Raw genomic sequence first — 21,125 nt, forward strand, 5'->3', positions numbered from 1 at the left:
ATGAAATCAGGGCCTCTTTGTTCAGGTATCATGAAGAGCTGCAATATGGCAACGGGAGAGCTTTAAGCCAAGTGTGAGACTCTTCCTACCAGGTCACATGCCCATGAAGCCCACCCTGCCTGACTCCCAGGAAGTACTCAACAAACCTTTGTTGAAAAAACAAGTCGACGGACAAATGCAGGTGGAGGGGTTTTCACAGCATCTTACTGACAGGGCAGAGGCACAGCCCTGGGCCAGGGGGCCTGGGACCTATTCCATCTCACAGCATGTGGCCTGCATAACAAGGCCAGGATGCCCCTTGAATGGCTAGGACCTGCAGCCTTGTGTTTCTCCTTACCAGGATTCTGCCTTGCCTACCTCCACCCATGCGGCCCCTCACACTGCCATCTTGTCCAAAAGCCCTCAAAGGGGGCTGCATGGCAGAACCGCCTCTCCTTCAGAAAACTCAGAAGATCAGGTTCCTTTTGATCAGCCCTGGAGCTTTCTGCCTCTCCGAAGTGAGACTTAGCCAGACGCCTCCCCTCAAAGGAAACCATTGTCCCCAAACTCAGCCTTTTACCTTTCATCCTAGACTCCCTGTGGTCACCCTTCATCTAGCCCATCACCTAGGAACCACTGATTCGTGGGTTTGCCCTGGTCACTCAGATGGTAAAGAATCTGACTGCAATGAGGGAGACCCAGGTTCGATCCCTGGGTTGGGAAGATCCCCTGGAGAAGGGAATGGCTACCCACTCCAGTATTCTTGCCTGGAGAATCCCATGGACAGAGAAGCCTGGTAGGCTACAGTCCATGGGGTCACAAAGATTCTAACACGACTCATCGACTGACATACTCCTTGTGGCAGGAAAGAAAGGAGATAAGATTGAATTTGACCCATGGTGCTGCCGTTCTGGGTCAAGTATGATTTTGCTCCTGGTTTTACAGCTGAAGAAACTGAGGCTCCAAAGAGCAGCAGTTCACTCAAGGTCCCACCACAGTTCTGAGTTGTGTGGGGTGCCAGTGTGCCATGCTCAGTGTGAGCTGGGCCCCAAGTGGGCAACTCAGTGTCAATCTGTGGAATGAATGAATGAGGGGAGAGAAGAAAGAAGGCCAGGAGCATGTGACAAGGTCTATGGTGCAAAGGCGAACTGCATGCAAGGCCAGCGGGCCAGCTATCTAGTCTCAGAGGTGGGGAGGAATTCTCTAGCCCACAAAATTTCAATCACTCAACAGTCATGACTGTGTAGTAACAGTGGCTTCCAGGCCATGGATTCAAGGGCATCTGAGAGAGCACGGGCCTGGGCAACCAGGGAGCTCCCTGGCTAGTGGGGAGACAGGACAATAAAAACAGGACAAATAACTTAAAACAGTCATTCCAGACAGGGGAGGGAGGAGGAGTTAAAGAAAACAGGTGTGTGGGGAGGAGGGAAAGGAACCTTATCTGTGCTGGTCTGGGAGGAAGTGGCACCTGAGTGGCACCTGGAGGTGGAGGGCTGGCCAGATGGCTGGGGTGGGGTCAGAGACAAGTAAGGAAGAGGGTTCAGGCAGAAAGACTGGCAAGTACAAAGGCAAACTGGCAACAAGTTCAGGGAGGGATCAGCGTGTCTGGAGTAAATGCAAGGGGCAAGGGGTAAGAGGGGTGAAGGGCTCGAGTGCCACCTCCTCCAGGAAGCCTTCCTTATCCCCGAGCTTCCTCCGATCTTCTCCAGCGTGTTTCACCGCAGCGCGAATCCCACGGGTCCCGCTCAGCCTCCTACCCTGTCCGGACAGCAAGTCCGGAGAAGGCAGGGGCGGCTCGGATTCCCCTCTCCGCATCCCCGCGGCGTTCAGCCGGGCGCTGGGCACCCAGCGCGCGCTCAGTAAATATTTGTAGAGCGCACTAGAAGGAATGAATGAACCCATTGGGCGCCGCTGGGGGGAGGGCGGGGCCGAGGGCAGGTGGGAGGCCGCGGGCGCGGGAGGGGCCCTTGGAAGCCCGTCCTCCTCCCCCTCCTCCTCCTCCTCCCAGGCCCCAGCGCGTACCACTCTAAGGCTCCTGAGGCGGCCTCTCGTGCGATCAAGGGCGCGCGGGGCTGGGTGAGCGACCTGAGGCCCCTGCTCTGAGGGCCGGAGTTCGGAAGAGGGTGGGTCCCTGCCGCTCGAGAGCAAGAGCGGGAGAGGAGCCAGAGGAAGGAGCGCCCGCACGCCAGCCGCCTCGCCGCCTCCCCGGCACTCGCTCTCCCGGCTCCTGGGTTTGCTGGCTGCTCCTCCCACCCGCGCCCGCCTCCTTGCTCGCTCTCTCGCTCGCTCGAGCCGGCTTTCCAGCCCCGTGGTGCGCCCGGGCGAGTGCGGGGCGAGGGGCCCCGGGGCCAGAGCCGAGCCGGGGGCGGGGGTCCAGGCAGAGCGCAGCGGGTCGGGGAGGGGCCATGTCCGGCGCGGGCGCAGCGGGACCCAACTGCAGCAAGTGACCGAGCGGCGTGGACGGCCGCCTGCCCCCCTCTGCCACCTGGGGCGGCGCGGGGCCCTGGTGCCGGGTGCCCGGAGCCCGGGTCGCGCGTAGAGCCGGCGCGATGCACATGCGCTCGCTGCGCGCCGCGGCGCCGCACAGCTTCGTGGCGCTCTGGGCGCCGCTGTTCCTGCTGCGCTCCGCCCTGGCCGACTTCAGCCTGGACAACGAGGTGCACTCGAGCTTCATCCATCGGCGCCTCCGCAGTCAGGAGCGCCGAGAGATGCAGCGCGAGATCCTCTCCATCTTGGGCTTGCCCCATCGCCCGCGCCCCCACCTCCAGGGCAAGCACAACTCGGCGCCCATGTTCATGCTGGACCTGTACAATGCCATGGCGGTGGAGGAGGGCGGCGGGCCCGACGGCCAGGGCTTTTCCTATCCTTACAAGGCCGTCTTCAGTACCCAAGGCCCCCCTCTGGCCAGCCTGCAAGATAGCCACTTCCTCACCGACGCCGACATGGTCATGAGCTTCGTCAACCTTGGTGAGTGGAGGCGGGAGGGAGGGGGTGCGCCTCTGGGTCAGGAGTCGCTTTGGGACAGGGAGGGGGCCGCTTCTTAACATCCAGCCCGCCCATCTCTCCACTCTTGGTCTTTAGCAAAACTGCAGCGCTTGGCCAAGGGTCTCCCACCCCCCTGCCTTAGTGGACCCCTAGCCGCGCGCGCCGCAGGTAGGGCGAGCCGGGCTCATCTGACCTGTGGGAGTTTGGGGGGAGTAAGGACCGGTCTGAAGCCCTCTCTGGGTTAAATCGGTGGCCGCACCTCTGGGGCAGGAGGCGCCGGGCGGGCCGCGGCTCAGTTCAAAGCGCGGGGCTCGGTCATGTGAGCTGTGCCCGGCCGGCTCGGCCCGCGCTACCTGGATTTAAAGGGCCCTGCTCCGCGAAGCTGCCTTCCCGCCCTTTCTGAGCCCCTCTCTGCTCTGCCCGGCCCTGGCATCGCGGGCCTTGCCTCCTATCCCGGCCCTGGCTAGCCCTACCTGTCTCCTCCCGGTGCGCCCGCCATAGCGTGCAGCGCGCCCCGGGCGCCTCGGGGGCCCCGTTCCTGGCCGCTGGGCTCCCCCCTCGCTCTCAGCTCTCCTGGCTGGAGCTGGGGAAGAAACATGGCCATTGCGAGCTTTCTATTTTAAATATTTAATGATAGGTCCCGGACCGGCAGAATCCGTTTTCAGCGTTTATCGCGTGTGGGGCGCAAACCATGGCTTTCGGCTAATGGGTGGCGAGGGATCTCCCAGCAGACGCCGCCGGGGTAGGCTAGGGGACCCGACTTCTGACCAGAGCCCCGACGACCCCGGGGACCTCGAGGCTGGCGCTGCGGCGGGGGCGCCGTGCTCCCCTTCCATCTGCGCACGCACACTCACCAGGCTTGCTCAAACTAACCCCCGACTGCGCGCTGTAGGGCTGATGATCAAATATTTGGTTTCTGAGATAACACGCCCTGATAGCGCTGTTTCCTGAGCCGCTTTCATTCTACATGTGTAACTTGCTGCGAAAATACGTACGAAGTCAAGACAGCAAACTCACGCCCACCGGCGCTGTGTCAACAGGGAAATAATGGTCCTAAAGCCCCTCTCGGGGGCACCAGGGGCGTGGATGGAGGGCGGCGGGAAGCGCGGATCAACCTTAGCGCTTCTTGCACCAGATAAGGTCCCTGGAGTTCCCCGGACGCCATTGTCTGTCCTTAATAATAGCCCCAAATCAAATAGTGAAACGAGTTTCAACGAGAGCAAGGGGTGGGAGGTTTGGATGCCAAAATGACTTAAAGAAAGTGTAAATTATACTAGGCAGCTTGTTAGAATGAGGCAACCCCGTATGTCCTGATTTAGAACAGTCTCCAAGATGTATGAGGTGGAAAAAAGCAAGGTGCAGATCAGTGAGGTTACATACACGCGGTGTATCATCCTTTCCCACTGAAAGACACGATGGACTGGAAATAGATTTCACTGGGGGCCGGGGTGGGGGTGTGCGGCAGGGCAGAACGGGGTTGGGGCCTTAAAGATTGGGAGTTAAGGCCAGATTTTTTCATTGTCTGCACTTCTATCTGTGTGATTTTTTTCCCCCCTCAACGTGTATTTGTGACCTATACCAGAAACTAAAGAAACCCCCCAAATATGTACATATAAATACATCAGTTAAAGCAGAGTTCTGTAGCCATCCTGAAGCCAGGGGTTAACCAGGGCCCTTTCTCAGGCTGGGGATTTATGGTATCTTTCTGTTCTGTTGGGTACCAGCGACTCTCGGTGAAGGCAGCAGGTCCCGGTGGTGGCCATCAGAGCCTGGCTGAGGTCATTCGAAAGGTATTTGTAAGCCCTGGCTTCTGTGGAGGGCTCTGCAAACCCAGTGCTTTGGAAAGGACCCTACGACTTACAGACCAGCAGCCTGGCCAGACCCGGGCTCCCCACATGCCAGAAAAGGACCAGGTTGCCAGCTGGGCACCTCTGAGAAACTTGAGGCAGGGCTGTTTGCTCCCCCATGGCATGGGGGAGCAAGCTGGAACTTGTTTGGGAAGGCCACAGCTGGGTGGTTTTCCTTCTCTGGCTGTACACACACCTTTCAACCCGTTAGCCACATTTCTTTCATCTTGAAAGGACAAAGACCGGCTTGTCTGAGCCTCTTAATCAGTCGGGCTGGCTTTGGGCTTTGTGGGACAGTCCTGACTTTCTCAGGTCTTACTTTCTGGAACATCACTCCAAATTAGATGGCAGAGTGGCTTTTAACAGAGTGCCCTGACCTTGTTTTCTTTCTTTGTCGGCCCCTAAAACTCGAGGTAATTAGTTGGGTGAAGACCTGGACCGCAGTTGGGCAAGACGCTTCCTGTAGATGTTTCTATGGTTGCCCTTTAATTTCTGCTTCGCAGCAGTATGGGAACTAACCTCCGATCTCTTCTGTTCTGTGAGGGTTCTGAGATTTTGCTCAGGAGGGGCTGGCGGTAGCATGTAGGAGGCTGGGGGTTGGAGGGAGGCATGTAGGAGACTTGCTTGGAGGCTGAGAGAAAACACACGGTTTTTCCTTGGATTGCAGTTCATATTGACCTGTAACATACAAAGTTTTCTAAAGAAGTGTGTTTAGTCTCACACTTTACCTAAAAGTGAGAAAATTTCATTTATTCATATGCAGCTACCTCTTGTTATCATGCAGGGACCCAAGGGGTCCATTGGGGATTGTCGACAGAGACCTTGAAGGCAGACTGACCTTCTCCACCACCCGGTCCTTGCCCCAAAGCCCCTCCTCCTTCCACCACCCTCTTCTCCATCACTGCATACCCCTGCTGTCCTGCAGTGCTTGGGGGACTTCAGCCTGAATTCTGAAGGCTTTTGCAGACCTGGTACATTTCTTCTTCCCTCTGCCTGCAGCCAGACTGGTTTTTGTTCCTGCAAGTCATTCTCCTCAGAATTCAAGCTTTTTGCCAGGCTGGAGTGGGATCTAAACTAGAGCGGGAACTAGAGGAGGATTTATGACAAAACCAGGTGCTGAGAATGAGGACCTCAGACCGCACCTTGTGACAAAGACCAGCCTGTACAGTAAAGCCCGTGTAACGCTAGCTGAACTGCCAGAGGGAGACTCGCATCTTCCCAGCCTGGGCCTCTTAAATTCAATGGCGAGATTTGTAAACTGGTTTGGATTAACAAGCCCCCAACTCCTCTGTGTAGACTTAATTTTGGAATTCAAAACAGGCTACCCTCTCTTAAATTGTCCCCAGGCAATGTGAATTCTGCAAACTGAATCCGGCTATAGCTGCCCCCCACCCTCTGTCTTTGGAGAAATTCAGCAGTTCTTTCTGGAATCTTCTAAAGAAACCCGTGGCACTGGGGGTGTGCGGTACACGTCTGTCTCTGGTCCAGGTTATGAAGGAACCAAATTTGTTTCATTTTCGAAGTTAAGGTTAAAAAAAAAAAAGGAAGTTGGAAACCTGTCCTTATTGGGCTCAGGGTCTAGAAGTGGCTTTTGTTAATGTAGCCGAGGCACAGGGAGGAGGCACAGGGAGAAGGCTGTTCCGTTTTACTTTTATTTTATACCATCTGGTGATCCTTTTTGTTGACAAGTGTTTGGCATTAAGATCTCTCCTTTTGCCCCTTCAGAACAGGCCCTACCACTGTAGAGTATTAGAAAAAGATTCAGTTACAGTTTAAAAATTTCCTTCAGGGAGTGCTTGCCGAGGGAGCACGGGCTGCAGGCACTCGCAGCTGTAACCTGGCTTGTGTTAAAATTTGGAAAGGGCTGTCCCGCATTCCAGCGCTCAAGCGCCGGCCTTCACTGGTGAGCAGCCAGAGGTTAATATAGATGTCACCCAGCCTTCCCTCCTTCTCTCTTTCTTTCTCTCTTTTCTGCAGAGCGCCTTCACTATAGGAGCGCACCAACAGCTGTGTTTTCAGTAACCCTTTCAACATCACTTCTTTTAAACCTCATTTTCCTGCTTATATAAATCAAAGATCTTCTCCCCCACCCTCCTCCCAAGGATATATGTGACCCAGATTTGAACTTTTTGGATCGTCTTTGTAGTTCCCTTCTGGAATCAGAGCAGGTTAAGGCCAAGCCCTGGATGCCAGCTCTCATGGCTGTTTGTGGTTTTGATTCCAGAGTGGTTGATTCCAGAGTTGTCACTCGGTTGCAGGGTGGCCCTTGAAGGGGGTGAGAGAGGAGACCTGGAGAAGCAGAGAGGGGTTCTCTGCTTGCACAGAGAGAGGAAACAGCTTCTGAGATGCAGCTCCTGTGAGCTCTGGGTCGGGGCCTTCCATCGCGTCGCTGCCTGTCAAGCCTCTGCCGAGATAAACACAGCTGGCCTGCGATCCCTTGACCACCGGCGTGCCTGCGATGTGAGCAAATATCACATGTCTGCTGAACTTGGAGAGAGTGATGACTTCATTCCAGGGAGAGCCTCATCTAAACTGATTGATCACCCGTATCGCTTTAATATCATCCCCCCCCCCATTGGGTAAGGTCATATTTGGCCCATTGTGAGAATCAGAGTGTCCTAACACTCTCCCCGTCTCCACCCTTCCCCAGCCTGCCTGTCCATTTAACCAGCTGGAGATTTTGAATGGAGAGCCCTTTGGACCAGGCGCTGACCCCGTTCATTTTTTGGTGACCACCTCTTCAGACCTTGCTGGGGGCTGTCGGCATGGATGGTTTGTGGCCAGGGATGCTGGAGTGCTTTGCTTTAATTCGCTCTGGCAGTGTCACCGGGGTTAGGGCACAGGCAGGGATGTGTGGGACCTGTCATGTTATTGTCAGAAGGAATGTGAGGATTAGCCTTTAAAACGTGGCGGTGGGAGAACACTGCAGCTGTGTACACTTATTATAGAAGATTTAAGTCCCACTGGTAAAATCAATATATTGAATTGCTTGACCCTCTGCTTTTAATTAGTTTCAATCAAATACGCCGGTGTCATTTTGCCTCCTCTCGCCTTCCTGGGGTGAGGAAATGCCAATATTTACATAGCAACTGTTAATTTGTGGTGCAAAGGAGAATGCATTTAGCTTTGCACACCCAGATTGCTCCGACAATGTGAAGGATACCAGATCGGCATGGAGGTGAGCGGCGATGTCACCTGGGTGAGGCACCGGCCACATCAGGGAGGTTTGCTGCCTGGCTCCAGGGTGTGCTTGCAGGTGCCTGGACCCGCAAGCGCAGTGTGTGAAGGTGCAAGTCTTTCAAGAAACCAGCCGAGGCTGACTCTGCAAGCCAGACATGCCGCGATTCACCCCTGCCCCCGTCATCTAAAATCTTTTCTCTGCCTTCCTGGTTGTTTTGAGTCTGTTCTCCCAGCCTGCTGGGTCCTTTGTACCGGGCAGCTCAAGGCACAGTACTTTATTTATTCCAGAGCTTCAGAGGCTTTTCTTTCCAATTCCTGAAACAGTTTATAGAGGAAAGGGGGGTGCTTTCGCGGCAAATGATCCCATGTACAACCACAGCTATTATGTGAACCGTTCGGTATTAGTTGTGTGTTCAGCTGCAGTTGAATTCTGGGTTTTGCAGCAAATGGCATTTGACAAATATTATTTGACAAAAAATGTGACTCGATATTGCTTAATGTGGAACAGATACTTCCCAGTTAACCTTCTGTGGGGAAAAGTTGCCCAAACCTGACGTGAAATGGCAGTGTGGATGAATACCAGGGCTGCCTCTGTGTTTTACCCACCCTCTCCATAGTGGAGTGTTTATGATTTGGGGGGATATTAGCAGTGCATGAAGCTTGACACTTACTTATGTGAAACTCCGAGTAGCATGTGCGATGCTGTCCTTTCAACATTTGTGTCGGGAGGCATTGCTGGGAGCCGAGAAAAGCCTTAGCTGATCCGAGTGGAGTGGATTGAATTAATGACAACTCTGAGAGCACCAGTTTTAGGGTAATTGCTTTATTGTTTTGGAGCCAGGGTGCTTATAATCTGGTTCCTGTACAAACATGTTTAACGTGTGTTAATGCATTTGCAAACCAGAGCCTCTCAGCACAACCCTGCTTTTCATTAATTGATGTCGGTAGCATGGTACAGTATTTCAAAGAGCTGGCCAAGTATAAACTGTGTTTCCAATTTCCTTCCTTTCCTGTGTTTGGAATGCCAATGTTAATTTGTTCCCATGCAGGAGCAGGGGCTGCCAACTGCGGCTTTCTATAAAGGGCTTCACGGTGAAGGCTTCCAGCCCTCACTGATGCTTGGGGCTGCCTGGCCAAGTTTCCTGACACTTTGCAGCTAATTCTGGGTGATATATGGGGTGGGGGGTTGGGGGGCTTCACTGCCGTGTAGCGGAAGTTCCTGGTGACAGCAGAGGGTGTGACTTGGCGAGCGAGAACAGCACGGCATCCACACTGATTCTCTTTAGACACAGCTTACACCCCTGTGTCTGTTTCCACTATGGTTGCATTTTAGCTGTGTGACCTTGAGCAAGTTACTTAATGTCTCTGAGTTTGTTTCTTCATTTTAGAAAGCTGGATAGGCATCTCCTCCTCCACAGACCCTCATAAAGACAAAATCAAATCTCGTGTGGGTAGAGTCTGGTACACAGTAGGTGCACAATAGATGGGGAACCTTGTTTCTGTTTTGGTGGCCAGATCACCATGCACGTTGGTATAATAGTCCAAATTTCAGTTTTTAAGTACTTGATCTTAAAATACCAAGATTAAGCCACCCATGTTGTTTCAGAGATATGAAGGAAATGGCCCTAAAGATGTACATCTTTGTGTACGCCCATATACCCCTCACACATTCATTTTCTTCTTTAGAGATCAGTGAAATTTGAGCACACCAAACTTATCTGAGGATAGGTAGAGTCTAATGCTGGAGCTTCCCAGGCGGCTCAGTGGTAAAGAACCCAACTGCCAATGCAGGAGACCCTGGTTTGATCCCTGGGTTGGAAAGATCCCCGGGAGAAGGAAATGGCAACTCACTCCAGTATTCTTGCCTGTGAAATCCCACGGACAGAGGCACCTGGCAGGCTACAGTCCATGAGGTCACAAAGAGCCGGACACGACTGAGCACACACACAGAGCCTAATGCTGACTTGCTCTCGATTTTAGCATTGATGGCTATTTAAAAATTTTCTTCCTAGGGCACCTGAAACTTGAATGAGGGCTGCACAGGAAGTCTGTGCTGTCCTCGCAACTTTCCTGTAAATTGAAAATTATTCCAAAATCAAAATTTTTTATTTCAAAAACTCACATTACTGACATATTTCTTCCTATCCCTTCCTGGAAGGTGGTCAAAGTACAAATTGTCTCTTCCTTTGAGGGAGTGACAAGCCCAAAGCATTCATTAACAGACCGGCACAACTTCCCCACTTTTTATGGGAGCAGGTGCAAGGCTACCCTCCGCCCCCCATTCCCCCAGCTAGGGCTGGGATAACAAATCCCTGAGTGGATTCAGTGTGTTTGGAAGCCTTTGGAGATCAGTGGATGGCGGAGGTCTCCAGGGCCTGAGACGCAGGGTGGGCTTTCTCACCCAAGTTTTCCCATAAATTCTCTTCAGCTCTTTCTACACTATTTGAAAACTCTTGACTTAGCGAGTATTAAGGTTCCCCACATCTTTGAGGTCACATGTTATTCTTTCACTTCTTTATCTCCCCAGAGTAGCTTTCAAGTTTCAATCTTCTGTTGTCTGGCTTAATTAAATTTGGCTGTGAATAAAAACTTGCAGTGTTTCCAAAATCGCGGACTTGCACGTTTTTAAACATTGAAGTTAGGCCTGTACCATCTTGTAATGCCAGCCTCTCTCCTGCTTTCATGTAGTCTGGAAAAAAAAAAAGAACCCAAGCACTTAGCATGGCCGTCCACCTAGAATGGTCCCTGCGCTTGTCTGCCCAGTGGTTTAACCACGCACTCAAAGGCAGGCGGGTTGTTCTGTAGTTTCGATGACTTGTGTTCTGGCCTTCAATAAAGGACTCTCCTCTTGACTGCTTTCTCAGGCATTCTTCCTAGGCTACTCTTGCCCTGCCCTGCAGAATTCTCATGGCACAAAAAGTGTTCAGACATTGGCAGTTTGTGTGCATGAAAGACGTAGAGCTGTTCTAAGGCAGTATCTTCTGAGTGTGTGTGTGTGTGTTTATATTTATTTATTTGGCTGCGCTGGGTCTTAGTGCAGCATGTGGGGTCTAATTCCCTGACCAGGGATCAAACCCGGGCCTCCTGCATTGCGAGTGCAGAGTCTGAGCCACTGGACCACCAGGAAAGTCCCCCTGAGTGTTTTTTAATACTGAATCCCTACTAATAAGTCTTTGAGTACACACCCAAAGTAGAAATAGATCATATAATTACTCCTGTTTTAGGTTTGTACTTTATAAAACAAAGACTAAAAGAGAAATCTAAGTAGGAGGCACTAAAGATAAAAAAATTCAAAATTCTGATGTTCACTAATACACATTTTAACTAATGGATCATCAGTAATTAGTGCAAAGATTGCAAGTTTAATTCATTAGCCAGACAAATGTAATTTTTGCTACCACTAAAATTTTCAACATGATGGAGTTTGGTCTTTCAAAACTTGCAGTTCAGCAGTTTGGAGGCAGCAAGCTAAAGGTCAGGTCCTAAATTTTGATTATTTTGATCCTTCGTCTAGTCAGCATCAAGAGTTCACAAAGAACCCCACAAATCTTGGTAGTTTGAAATCACAGAGCCTTGTTGTTCTCTTGTTACGGGTGCGTTGTGGGTTGGCAGGGTGCTCTGCACATCGGCCAGGAGGGAGGGTGCTCAGGACTCCAGGCTGGTAGAGCTGCTGCCCTCTTGAATGCCACCCTCTTGAATGTCACCAGTTATAGTACCAAAGGGAAAGACAGCATGGCTTGTCCATGGGCTTTTCCTCATTGCAGCCGGAAGCAACATGGGTGCTTCTGCCCACGTTTCATTGGTCAGAGCCTGTCACATGGCCAGACCTGACCCAAAGTGGCAGGAGATGACAGTCCCACCCCAAGCTTGGGAAAAGACAACTGTGAAATGGCACTCATGATGAGCACACTGTTGTAAGCGAAGGTGCTCTCACCAGATGAAATTATGGAAACGGAGCAGTGAACTGTTGGCCGCCTTACTGTAATAAGATCTGTATTTTTCAATCTCATCCACTTAGTTATGCAGAGATATTTTGAATCCCCATCTTCCCTGATGTTCATCAGTTCTTGAAACTTAGTTTAGAGTATGCTATTTACCGCCCCATGTCCCACTGGATCCCTCTTCCTTACCCTAAATCCTTGCACCCCATTTTGGAGAACAGTGTTTCTGGAAGTGTCCCAATCACTGAAGTATTCACGTGGTTGGACAAGAATAACCGCTTCTCTCCCTTCCCTTGTAAAATGACTCGCCTCTTTAGGACCTGTCTTTCAGCAAAAGCATGCTTCAGCTGCCCTCGGGTTCACTAGCCAGAGAATCAAGGAGCCTGACACTCATCTTGGCTCAAGAGGTTCTTGCCCTTCTGGCTGGTGTTTGTCCGGGCTGTGCAGGTGACTGCCTTGTCATGAGGTCCGGCTTTTCCTTCAGAGGCACCTCCTTGTCCAGGCAGGGTCTCCAGGCAGGGTCTTGCAAAGCTGAATCTAGAAACTAAATGTCAGAGACTCCTTCATTATCTAAATGCATCGCTGAAATAAATCATAGTGATAACGTGGGAGGGTTGAGATCTTTCTGTAGCACTAATGGATTTATAACAGCCTCCCTTATCTGGTTCCACTCTCTCTGGTTCTGCATAGCAAGACGTATCATTCCCATTCTAGGGAGGAAGAGGCTAAAGGGGCCCGAATTTACAGAGCTAGGAAGTGGTGAGGTTGGCCTTTGAATCCAGCTCTTGCTGAATGTAAACCCATTCACGCTTTCCTCCGGGGGCCCAGTGGAGGTGTGTGAAGGGTGGAGATGGAGCACAAGGGCAGTGGTGATGAGACCACCAGAACAGCCTCTCAGCCCTTGACCTTGACTTTGTGGTTGTGTGCTCTGAAGAGGAAGATAAAGATAAGGAACTCACACCTTCCCCTTCATTCTCCACCCTGCTGTGGAAACTCCCCTCTATTCTGTCTCTGTGCATTAAGAATTATTGACAGGGTCAAGGGCCCTGAGTGCCTATGTACTGGGGTTCCTATTTGCACCCCACACCCCACTGATGGAAAAAATTCCAGAGGCAGCTAGGGACTGATATTTTAATAGCAATACCTCAAGACACTGTATGGAAAGGAGGAGTAGTTTTTACCACATGTATGGAAATAAATATTGCATACTGATTGTAATAACATCAAATCACCATCAGTCTAAATGTCCGTGAGTGGGGGACTGGAGAAATAAATTTGTGATAAATTTATTTATACGTGTGTAATGAAACAGAAGGGAAATGCAAGAACTTCTTTTTTTATGTATCAACTTAGACTCAAAACAGAGTGTCAAGAGAGAGAAGGCCAGTTGTATAGAAGGATGTTTAGGGTGTAAGCATTCCTCGTGGTGTCACAATAGACACACACAAGATCACCAGATAATACTATCTTTGGGCGAATACATATATGGTAACATTACGGAAACATGGCCACAGAACTCACACCAGTCGCCTTTAGGGAGGCAGGAAAGGGATGGGATTGGGGGGAAGTTTTAAATAAACTTCAACTATTCTGGTTGTTTCTTCTATTTTAATAATAAGACTTGACTCCCCCTGCCAAAACCAAGAAAAGTAATATTGGACTTCCCTGGTGTCCAGTAGTTAAGAATCCACCTGCCAATGCAGGGGACATGGGTTTGATCCGTGGTCTGGGAAGATTCTACATGCTGCAGGGCAACTAAGCCCATGCCCCACAACTACTGAGCCAGCACTCTAGGGCCAGCGTGCCGTGACTACTGAGCCCACAAGCTACGACTACGCCTTCACACTGTAGAGCCTGTGCTCGGCAGCCGGAGAAGCCCATACACCTCAGCTAGAGAGTAACCCCTGCTCTCCACAGCTAGAGAAAGACTGTGCCCAGCTGCAAAGATCCAATGTGGCCAAAAATAAGTAAATGAATAATTTTTAGAAGCAATAAAAAAAAATGGTATGAACAGAGAAGGCGATGGCATCCCACTCCAGTACTCTTGCCTGGAAAATCCCATGGACGGAAAAGCCTGGTAGGCTACAGTCCATGGGGTCGTGAAGAGTCGGACACGACTGAGCGACCTCACTTTCACTTTTCATTTTCATGCATTGGAGAAGGAAATGGCAACTCACTCCGGTGTTCTTGCCTGGAGAATCCCAGGGACGGCGGAGCCTGGTGGGCTGTCGTCTATGGGGTTGCACAGAGACGGATACGACTGAGGCGACTTAGCAGCAGCAGCAAAAAAAATGTTTTCAATAATAAGAAACCATTGGGAAGTGCAGTGTGGTATTCTGGGTTGGATCTTGGAACAGAACAAGGACAATAATGGAAAAACTGATGCAATCTGAAAACTATTAGGAGTCTAGTTAATAGTAATCCATCCGTGTTAAATTCTTAGGTTTGACAAGTGTCCCACAGTTATGGAAGATGTGAATCTTGAGGGAAGCTGATTGAGTATACACGAGAACTTTATACTGTCTTTGCAATTTTTCCATCGATCTAAAGGTTTTCTAAAACAAGAAGTTTACGGGGGGGATAAAGGAAGCAACCAAGATATTGACTCCTGTTAATTCTTAGTTGTTTGAAGGCAGGAGGAGAAGGGGGCAATAGAGGATAAGATGGTTGGATGGCATCACAGACTCAGTGGACATGAGTTTGAGCAAACTACTGGAGAAAGTGGAGTTTCGGGGAGGGACAGGGAAGCCTGGTGTGCTGCAGTCCATGGGGTTGCAAAGAGTTGGAGACAGCTTAGCGACTGAAGAGCAAGTGTTAGTTGTGTGTACCTGGATATTTGTTACGTTTTCCTCTGCATTCAGGGCTTCCTTGGCGGTTCAGACAGTAAAGAATCTGCCTGCAATACAGGAGACATGGGTTCGATCCATGGATCAGGAAAATCCCCTGGAGAAGGGGATACTGACAACCCACTCCAGTATTCTTGCCTGGAGAATTCCATGGACAGAGGAGCTTGACGGGCTACAGTCTATGGTTTTGCAAAGAGTCAGGCACAACTTAGTGACTAAACCACCACCACCCTCTGCATTCTTCTCTGTGATTACATTTCTCCAAGCCCCAGTGAACCAGAAAGCTCTCCCACTACATATAGAAAAGTCCTCGCTGGAAGCTCGGCCCTGAGGTGGCTCTTGGCGGTGTGGACCTGGGGAGCTGTCTTAGAGTGTGCTCAGGATATCACGCCCCGAAGACCAACAACTCATCAATCCACAGAACCATTAACCCAACGGGGCCTCAGCCAGCAAATGAAAGCCCCACGTGGCAGTGTCCTGAGACCTCTAAAACTCTCTCTGCCTCTCTTCGAGAGATGCCCTGTGTAAAGCAGTCCTCTGTTTATAAGCAAGAAAGGGGTTGGGTGGGTAGGTCGTATCAGGTCTTTCAATTCTCTTCTTGGTCCTGAACTTTGTGAAATGTGCTCCCCCCGCCCCCGCCCTCCCCCCGCATCTTCCCCTTCTCAGGTTCCTTTTTCTGACTGACTTGACCTAACATTTGATGAGGGAGAAGCCCTTAAAAATGGCAGTGGGGGCCTCAGAACCTTCCAGGGCTAGTAAATGTTTATAGGGTGGAGGCACTGGTTGGTCATTTCCTTTAGGAGGAAACAATAAATGAAGCTACTTACCCCTGAGCTCTTAATTGTCTTAATATACTGGTGGGGGGATGGGGAAAGGGGATCCAGAAATCTCTGGGTCTCATGGGCCTCAAACACCCTAGGAGCTTGGAAGCAGCCTTTTCAGGTAGCTTTAGAGCTGAGTTTCCAGCCTTGGCACTGCTGACGTTTTCAGCTCACTTTTCTCTGTTGCGGGGGAGGGCATCCTGTGTGCTGTAGTAGAATGTTGAGAAGCATCACTGAGCCCCTACATGCGAGCTGGCCAGAAGTTGTGACAAACAGCATGTTTCCAAACATCTATCAGAGGTGCCCTGCGGGGAATGGCCCCCGATTGAGAACCACTGGTTTAGGCTTGATGTTGTTGTTTTAGTCGCTGAGTCCAACTCTTTTGCGACCCTCTGGACTGTAGCCCACCAGGCTCCTCTGTCCTTGGGATTTCCCAGGTAAAAATACTGGAGTGGGTTGCCATTTCCTCCTCCAGGAGATCTTCCTGATCCAGGGATCAAACCTGTGTCTCCTGCACTGGTACGCGGATTCTTTACCACTGAACCAACCAGGGAAGCCCTGGTTTAGGGTACCTTTCCTCAAAGGACTTCCCTGGTGGCTCAGATGGTAAAGTGTCTGTGTACAATGCGGGAGACCTGGGTTCGAGCCCTGGGTTGGGAAGATCCCCTGGAGAAGGAAATGGCAATCCACTCCAGTACTGTTGCCTGGAAAATCCCATGGACAGAGGAGCCTGGTACGCTACAGTCTATGGGTCGCAAAGAGTTGGACACGACTGAGCGACTTCACTTCCTCAAACTTGGAAATTGACTTGGGAACTTTTGCTTCAAACCCATCTGCCCATAGTGATGAGTTGGGACAAGACTGATGGATCATTTTCCAGTTGAAAGGAAGACAGATTGCAATCAAAACGTGAGCCCTGTCCTGGGATCCCAGCTCTGCCTGGATTTGAAACACCCTGGAGACGAAAAGGAGGTCAGATCTCTAAAGTCTCCTGGGAGCCAAAATATTTTTACAGCACCTGCTGCCCAGTGATACTAAAAAATGATTGAACACACACTTAGAACTGGTCTCTCTTTGTTTCTTTCCCCGAACTTTGCTCCGGAGGAAACAGGGCAAAACCCTCTCTCTTGCAGCTTTCATGGTGGCTCAGATGGGAAAGGAATCTGCCTTACCATTCCCGGAGACCTGGGTTCCATCCCTGGGTTGGGAAGATCCCCTGCAGGAGGGCATGGCAACCCACACCAGTATTCTTGCCTGGAGAGTCCCATGGACAGAGGAGCATGGCAGACTACAGTCCATGGGTTCAAAGAGTCAGGCACGACTGAGCGACTTTCACTATTCACTACTCTCTCTCTTACCTTGCCTCCCTCCAGCAGGTAACTTGCCGGGGGCAAGTGGGTGCCCGGAGCACAGAAACTGCAGTTTCTATTTCTCAAGGCAGCTCAAAGCTGCAGGAAATAAATTGGGGAAACCCGCTAATTTTTGTGCAGGCTGTGAGCAAAAATAACTTGCTTATTTTTTAAAAAAGAGTGGTAAAAGAAGAATATTCCATGATGTGGAAATGAGATGGAATTCAGCCTCCAGTATTTATAAAGCTTAATTGGGACTCATTTGCGTCCTGTCTGTGGCTGTTTTCATACTCTATCCACGGAGTTGAGTGATTGCTACAAAGACGGCACAGTCTCCAAAGCCTAGAATATTTTTTATCTGGCCCGTTACAGAAGTTTACTGACTCCTGCTTTAGGACATCAAGAACCCTCTACCTGGGGAAAGGTAAATAATAAAAAAAAGAAAAACCCTGAGTTTTATCTGCTTCCTTTGTTTTCTGCGGACATCCAGTGACGCACAGATACCCTTTCTTTTCCAGGATGTTGGAGGGGCTCCTCCGAGTTTGAACAAACTCTTGGTTAAACAGATTTGAACACTTTCTGGTATCTCTCATGTGGGGCATGCATGCATACACGCTAAGTCTCTTAAGTCGTGTCCAACTCTTTGCAACCCTATAGACTGTAGCTTGCCAGGCTCCTCTGTCCATGGCATTCTCCAGGCAATAATACTGGAGTGTGTTGCCATGCCCTCCCCCAGGGGAATCTTCCTGACCGAGAAATTGAACTCTTGTCTCTTACATCTCCTGCGTTGGCAGGCAGGTTCTTTACCACTAGCGCCACCTGGGAAGCCCCTCATGTGGGGCAGGCATCATGAATTCCCATCAAGGAGATCAAGTAGACTGTACAGCTTTTCCTAAATTTGCTTTTTCCCAACAGGCCCCTCCCCGTCCTCTTTTTTTTTTTCTTTTCTAAATCTCCTAAAACATCTCAGGTGGTAGCTAAGACTGGCTCTGGGATCGGACATGAGTTAAATCCCACCTCTGCTACTTGTTAGCTCTGTGACCTTGGGCAGATTATTAGACTCTAGGTTCCCGTTTCCTCCTCTGGGTTCGTGTTGGCGCCTGCCTCCTGGGCTGCTGGGAGGATCTGTCCCCTCCAAGGTGGGGGGATGGCGGTGGAAAGCTGAGCACAGTGCCCGCAGGGCAGCAGGCGCCCCATATGTAACATTAGCGGCTGGTAGCAATGCTGTTACTTGCCCGGCCCAAACTCGGACCGCTCTGGAGCTGGCCGGCCCGTGCAGGTCCTCCTGCTCCTCTGCCTGGCATGTGGGGCGGTGGGATGCACCGCCGCCACTTTCTGGGGGTGGGAGCTGTGTAGACACATATCCCACCTGCTGAGCGCTGTAGGACCCGGGGTCAGGTTGTCTTCCCCTTGGCTGGATGCCCTGTGGTGAAGTGCAAAGCTGGTCTCTGTTGACTGAGCACAAGGCAAACCAGGAATCTGGCCTTCTTATTACGGATCCTGTTATACTAGAAAGTTGCTTCTTGCTGATGGTAATCTGTGTTTATTGATGCGGAGTTTGTAGGAAACACCCGATGGTCAGGACTAGCTTTCAGTAAGCCCTCCAGCTTACAACACAAACACAACTGTGGACTGGCCTATTTTAAAAAATGAATAATAAGGCTTTTATAGTAAAATTATACCCTTTTTTCTGAACTCTGTCTATGTCGGACTCGGTGGCATTTCCTGTGTGTGTGTGCTAAGTTGCTTTAGTCGTATTTGACTCTTTGCGACCCCATGGACTGGAGCCCGCCAGGCTCCTTTGTCCATGGAATTCTCCAGGCAGGAATACTGGAGTGGGTTGCCGTTTTCTCCTCCAGGGGATCTTCCCGACCCAGTGATCAAACCCGCATCTCTTATGCGTCCTACATTGGCAGGTGAGTTCTTTACCACTAGCTCCACCTGGGAAGCCCAGCATTTCCTTGTCTCATCTCATTTTTTGAGGTGACTGACATTTTTCCACCTGAAGTGAGGACCTACCCATATACTGATCACTCATCAAATAGCACGATTTCCACATTTATTCTTATGTGTGAGGAAACCGGGGCTTGGGGGTGACAAGTCACTTGCTCAGCTCTGGGGACAGCAGGTCTGCCTGGCTTGGAGTCCCAGGGAAAGGTGTGTGACCTCATGCGAGTGACTGATGCACTCAGGTGCTCCGGGCGCCAGCTTCTGTCTTAGCTGCCTTGGGCTCCCAGGAGAGAAGAGCACTGCCTGGGGAGCTGAAGCATCACATGCTTATTTCTCACAGCTTTGGAGGTCCAAGATCAGGGTGCCCGCTTGGCTGGGTTCTGTTCTGTCTCTGGCTTGTAGACGGCTGCCCTCTGGCTATGTCCTCCCAAGACAGAGAGAGAGCTCAGGCCTCTTCCTTCTTCTTTAAGGGCTGTTGTGAGGATCTGGGAAGAGAGCTGAGCACGGTGCCCACCTGGCAGCAGGTGCCCCACATGTACCATTAGCGGCTGGAAGCGATGCTTTCACTTGCCTGTCTTCCCCGCCCTTCATGACCTCGGCTAAACCTCATCATGTCCCAGAGGCTCCACCTCCTAATACTCTTCTGTTGAAGGTTGGGGTTCCACATATGAATTTAGGGGGGCCCAGAGCTTCCCGTATGGTGCTAGTGGTAAAGAATCTTCCTACCAATGCAGGAAACACAGGAGACCCGGGTTCAATCCCTGGGTTGGGAAGATCCTCTGGAGGAGGAAACAGCAACCCACTCCAGTATTCTTGCCTGGAAGATTCTATGGACAGAGGAGCCCTGGTGAGCTACATACAGTCCATGGGGTCGCAAAGAGTTGGACACAACTGAACATGCATGCATGCAAGCCAATTGAGTTCACTGCGGTTTCTCTCGTACATGGGTGGCTTAGGGCCCAGGGCAGCAAGGATTAAATGGGATGAAAGCAACAATCTCTCAGTAAATGGGGGCTGCTCCTGGGACTGCGTTTGGAGCCCAGACTGGCTGCAGAGTCTCTTCATGGTCCTTCTGTGATGGCCTGTTGTCCTGATTTGCCCTCATTGCGGATGCCTGTCACTTCCTCTCCCAGTCCAACTTAGTCCTCACACTGAAGACTCTGCACTTTCCTAAGTGGGTTCCCTGGTGGCTCTGTGGTAAAGAATCCGCATGCCAGTGCAGGAGATGTGGGTTCAGTCCCTGGGTTGGGAAGATCCCCTGGAGGAGGAAATGGCAACCCACTCTAGTATTCTTGCTTGAAAACGCCCATGGACTTAGGAGCCTGGTGGGTTACAGTCATGGATCCCAAAGAGTTGGACAGCAACTGAGTACATTCACCTAAGCAGTTTTACATTTGAAAAACTATATTTATATTATTTATTCATCTCCCATTATAGAATTTGACGAGGCCTAGACATTTTGGGAGTGTGATGCTGCATTTGCCCTTTTGTAGGGGCTAGGCTAAAGGTAGTGGGTCAGACAGAAAATGGGCAGAGTGGAAATTACCCTTGGAATTCCTTAGGAAGGTGCCACTTTGGAGATAGACACACTCTGTATGTGAAGTCCCTACTGTTGTATTTTCTTCCAGCATTGGGATAGATTGTGCTTCTTCCATGATGCATGAGCTGACACAAGTAGCTTTAGTGTCGTGCCATCCTGTACCAACATGCTTATTTGTAAATACTAGCACCACTAGCACTACTTTCATGAATAGGAAGTACTGTAAGACACATGCCTCCCAAAGGCTACTCCTTGCTTCTGTGGACAGGAATGATGTCTCTTTTAGGACTTGTTCTAAGTCACAATACACCTGCCTAACAGTGGCTTCAGCTTTAAAAGCATATCAATATCTCTCATAACAGCAAGTCTTCAATGACATGATTCCAAGTTTGGGGTAGCAGCTCAGTGATATCATCCAGGAATCCATGAATTTTCCTCCTTGCCTTCACCATCCTCAGATGCCTTATGGCTATTACCTCACAGTTACAAGATGGCTGCTGCAGCCCCAGACATCACATCTTCATATACTCCCACATTCAGGGCAAGAGAAAGGGGAAGGGCCCAAAGAGCTCTCCTTGCTTGCCTGTCTCCTGGCTTTCCGTAGAAGGTGTCTCTGTAAGTCCCCTGACCCAAACTGGTTCACAAGGCCTGATCTTGCTGCAAGGAAGGATGGAAAGGTATGAAAGT

At 50.7% G+C, this 21,125-nt stretch overlaps 1 protein-coding gene across 1 annotated transcript in view; it reads left to right on the forward strand.

Annotated features, from left to right (window-relative positions):
- The window catches only part of BMP7 (bone morphogenetic protein 7), an 86,033-nt gene continuing 66,920 nt past the window's right edge, over positions 2,013-21,125 (forward strand). The window contains exon 1 of the mRNA XM_018057630.1: positions 2,013-2,946. Coding sequence (XP_017913119.1) covers positions 2,529-2,946 — 418 coding nt within the window. The 5' untranslated portion in view covers positions 2,013-2,528. The remainder of the gene's footprint in view (positions 2,947-21,125) is intronic.

This window comes from Capra hircus, chromosome 13, assembly GCF_001704415.2.
Source record: "Capra hircus breed San Clemente chromosome 13, ASM170441v1, whole genome shotgun sequence".
Taxonomy (NCBI): Eukaryota; Metazoa; Chordata; class Mammalia; order Artiodactyla; family Bovidae; genus Capra; species Capra hircus.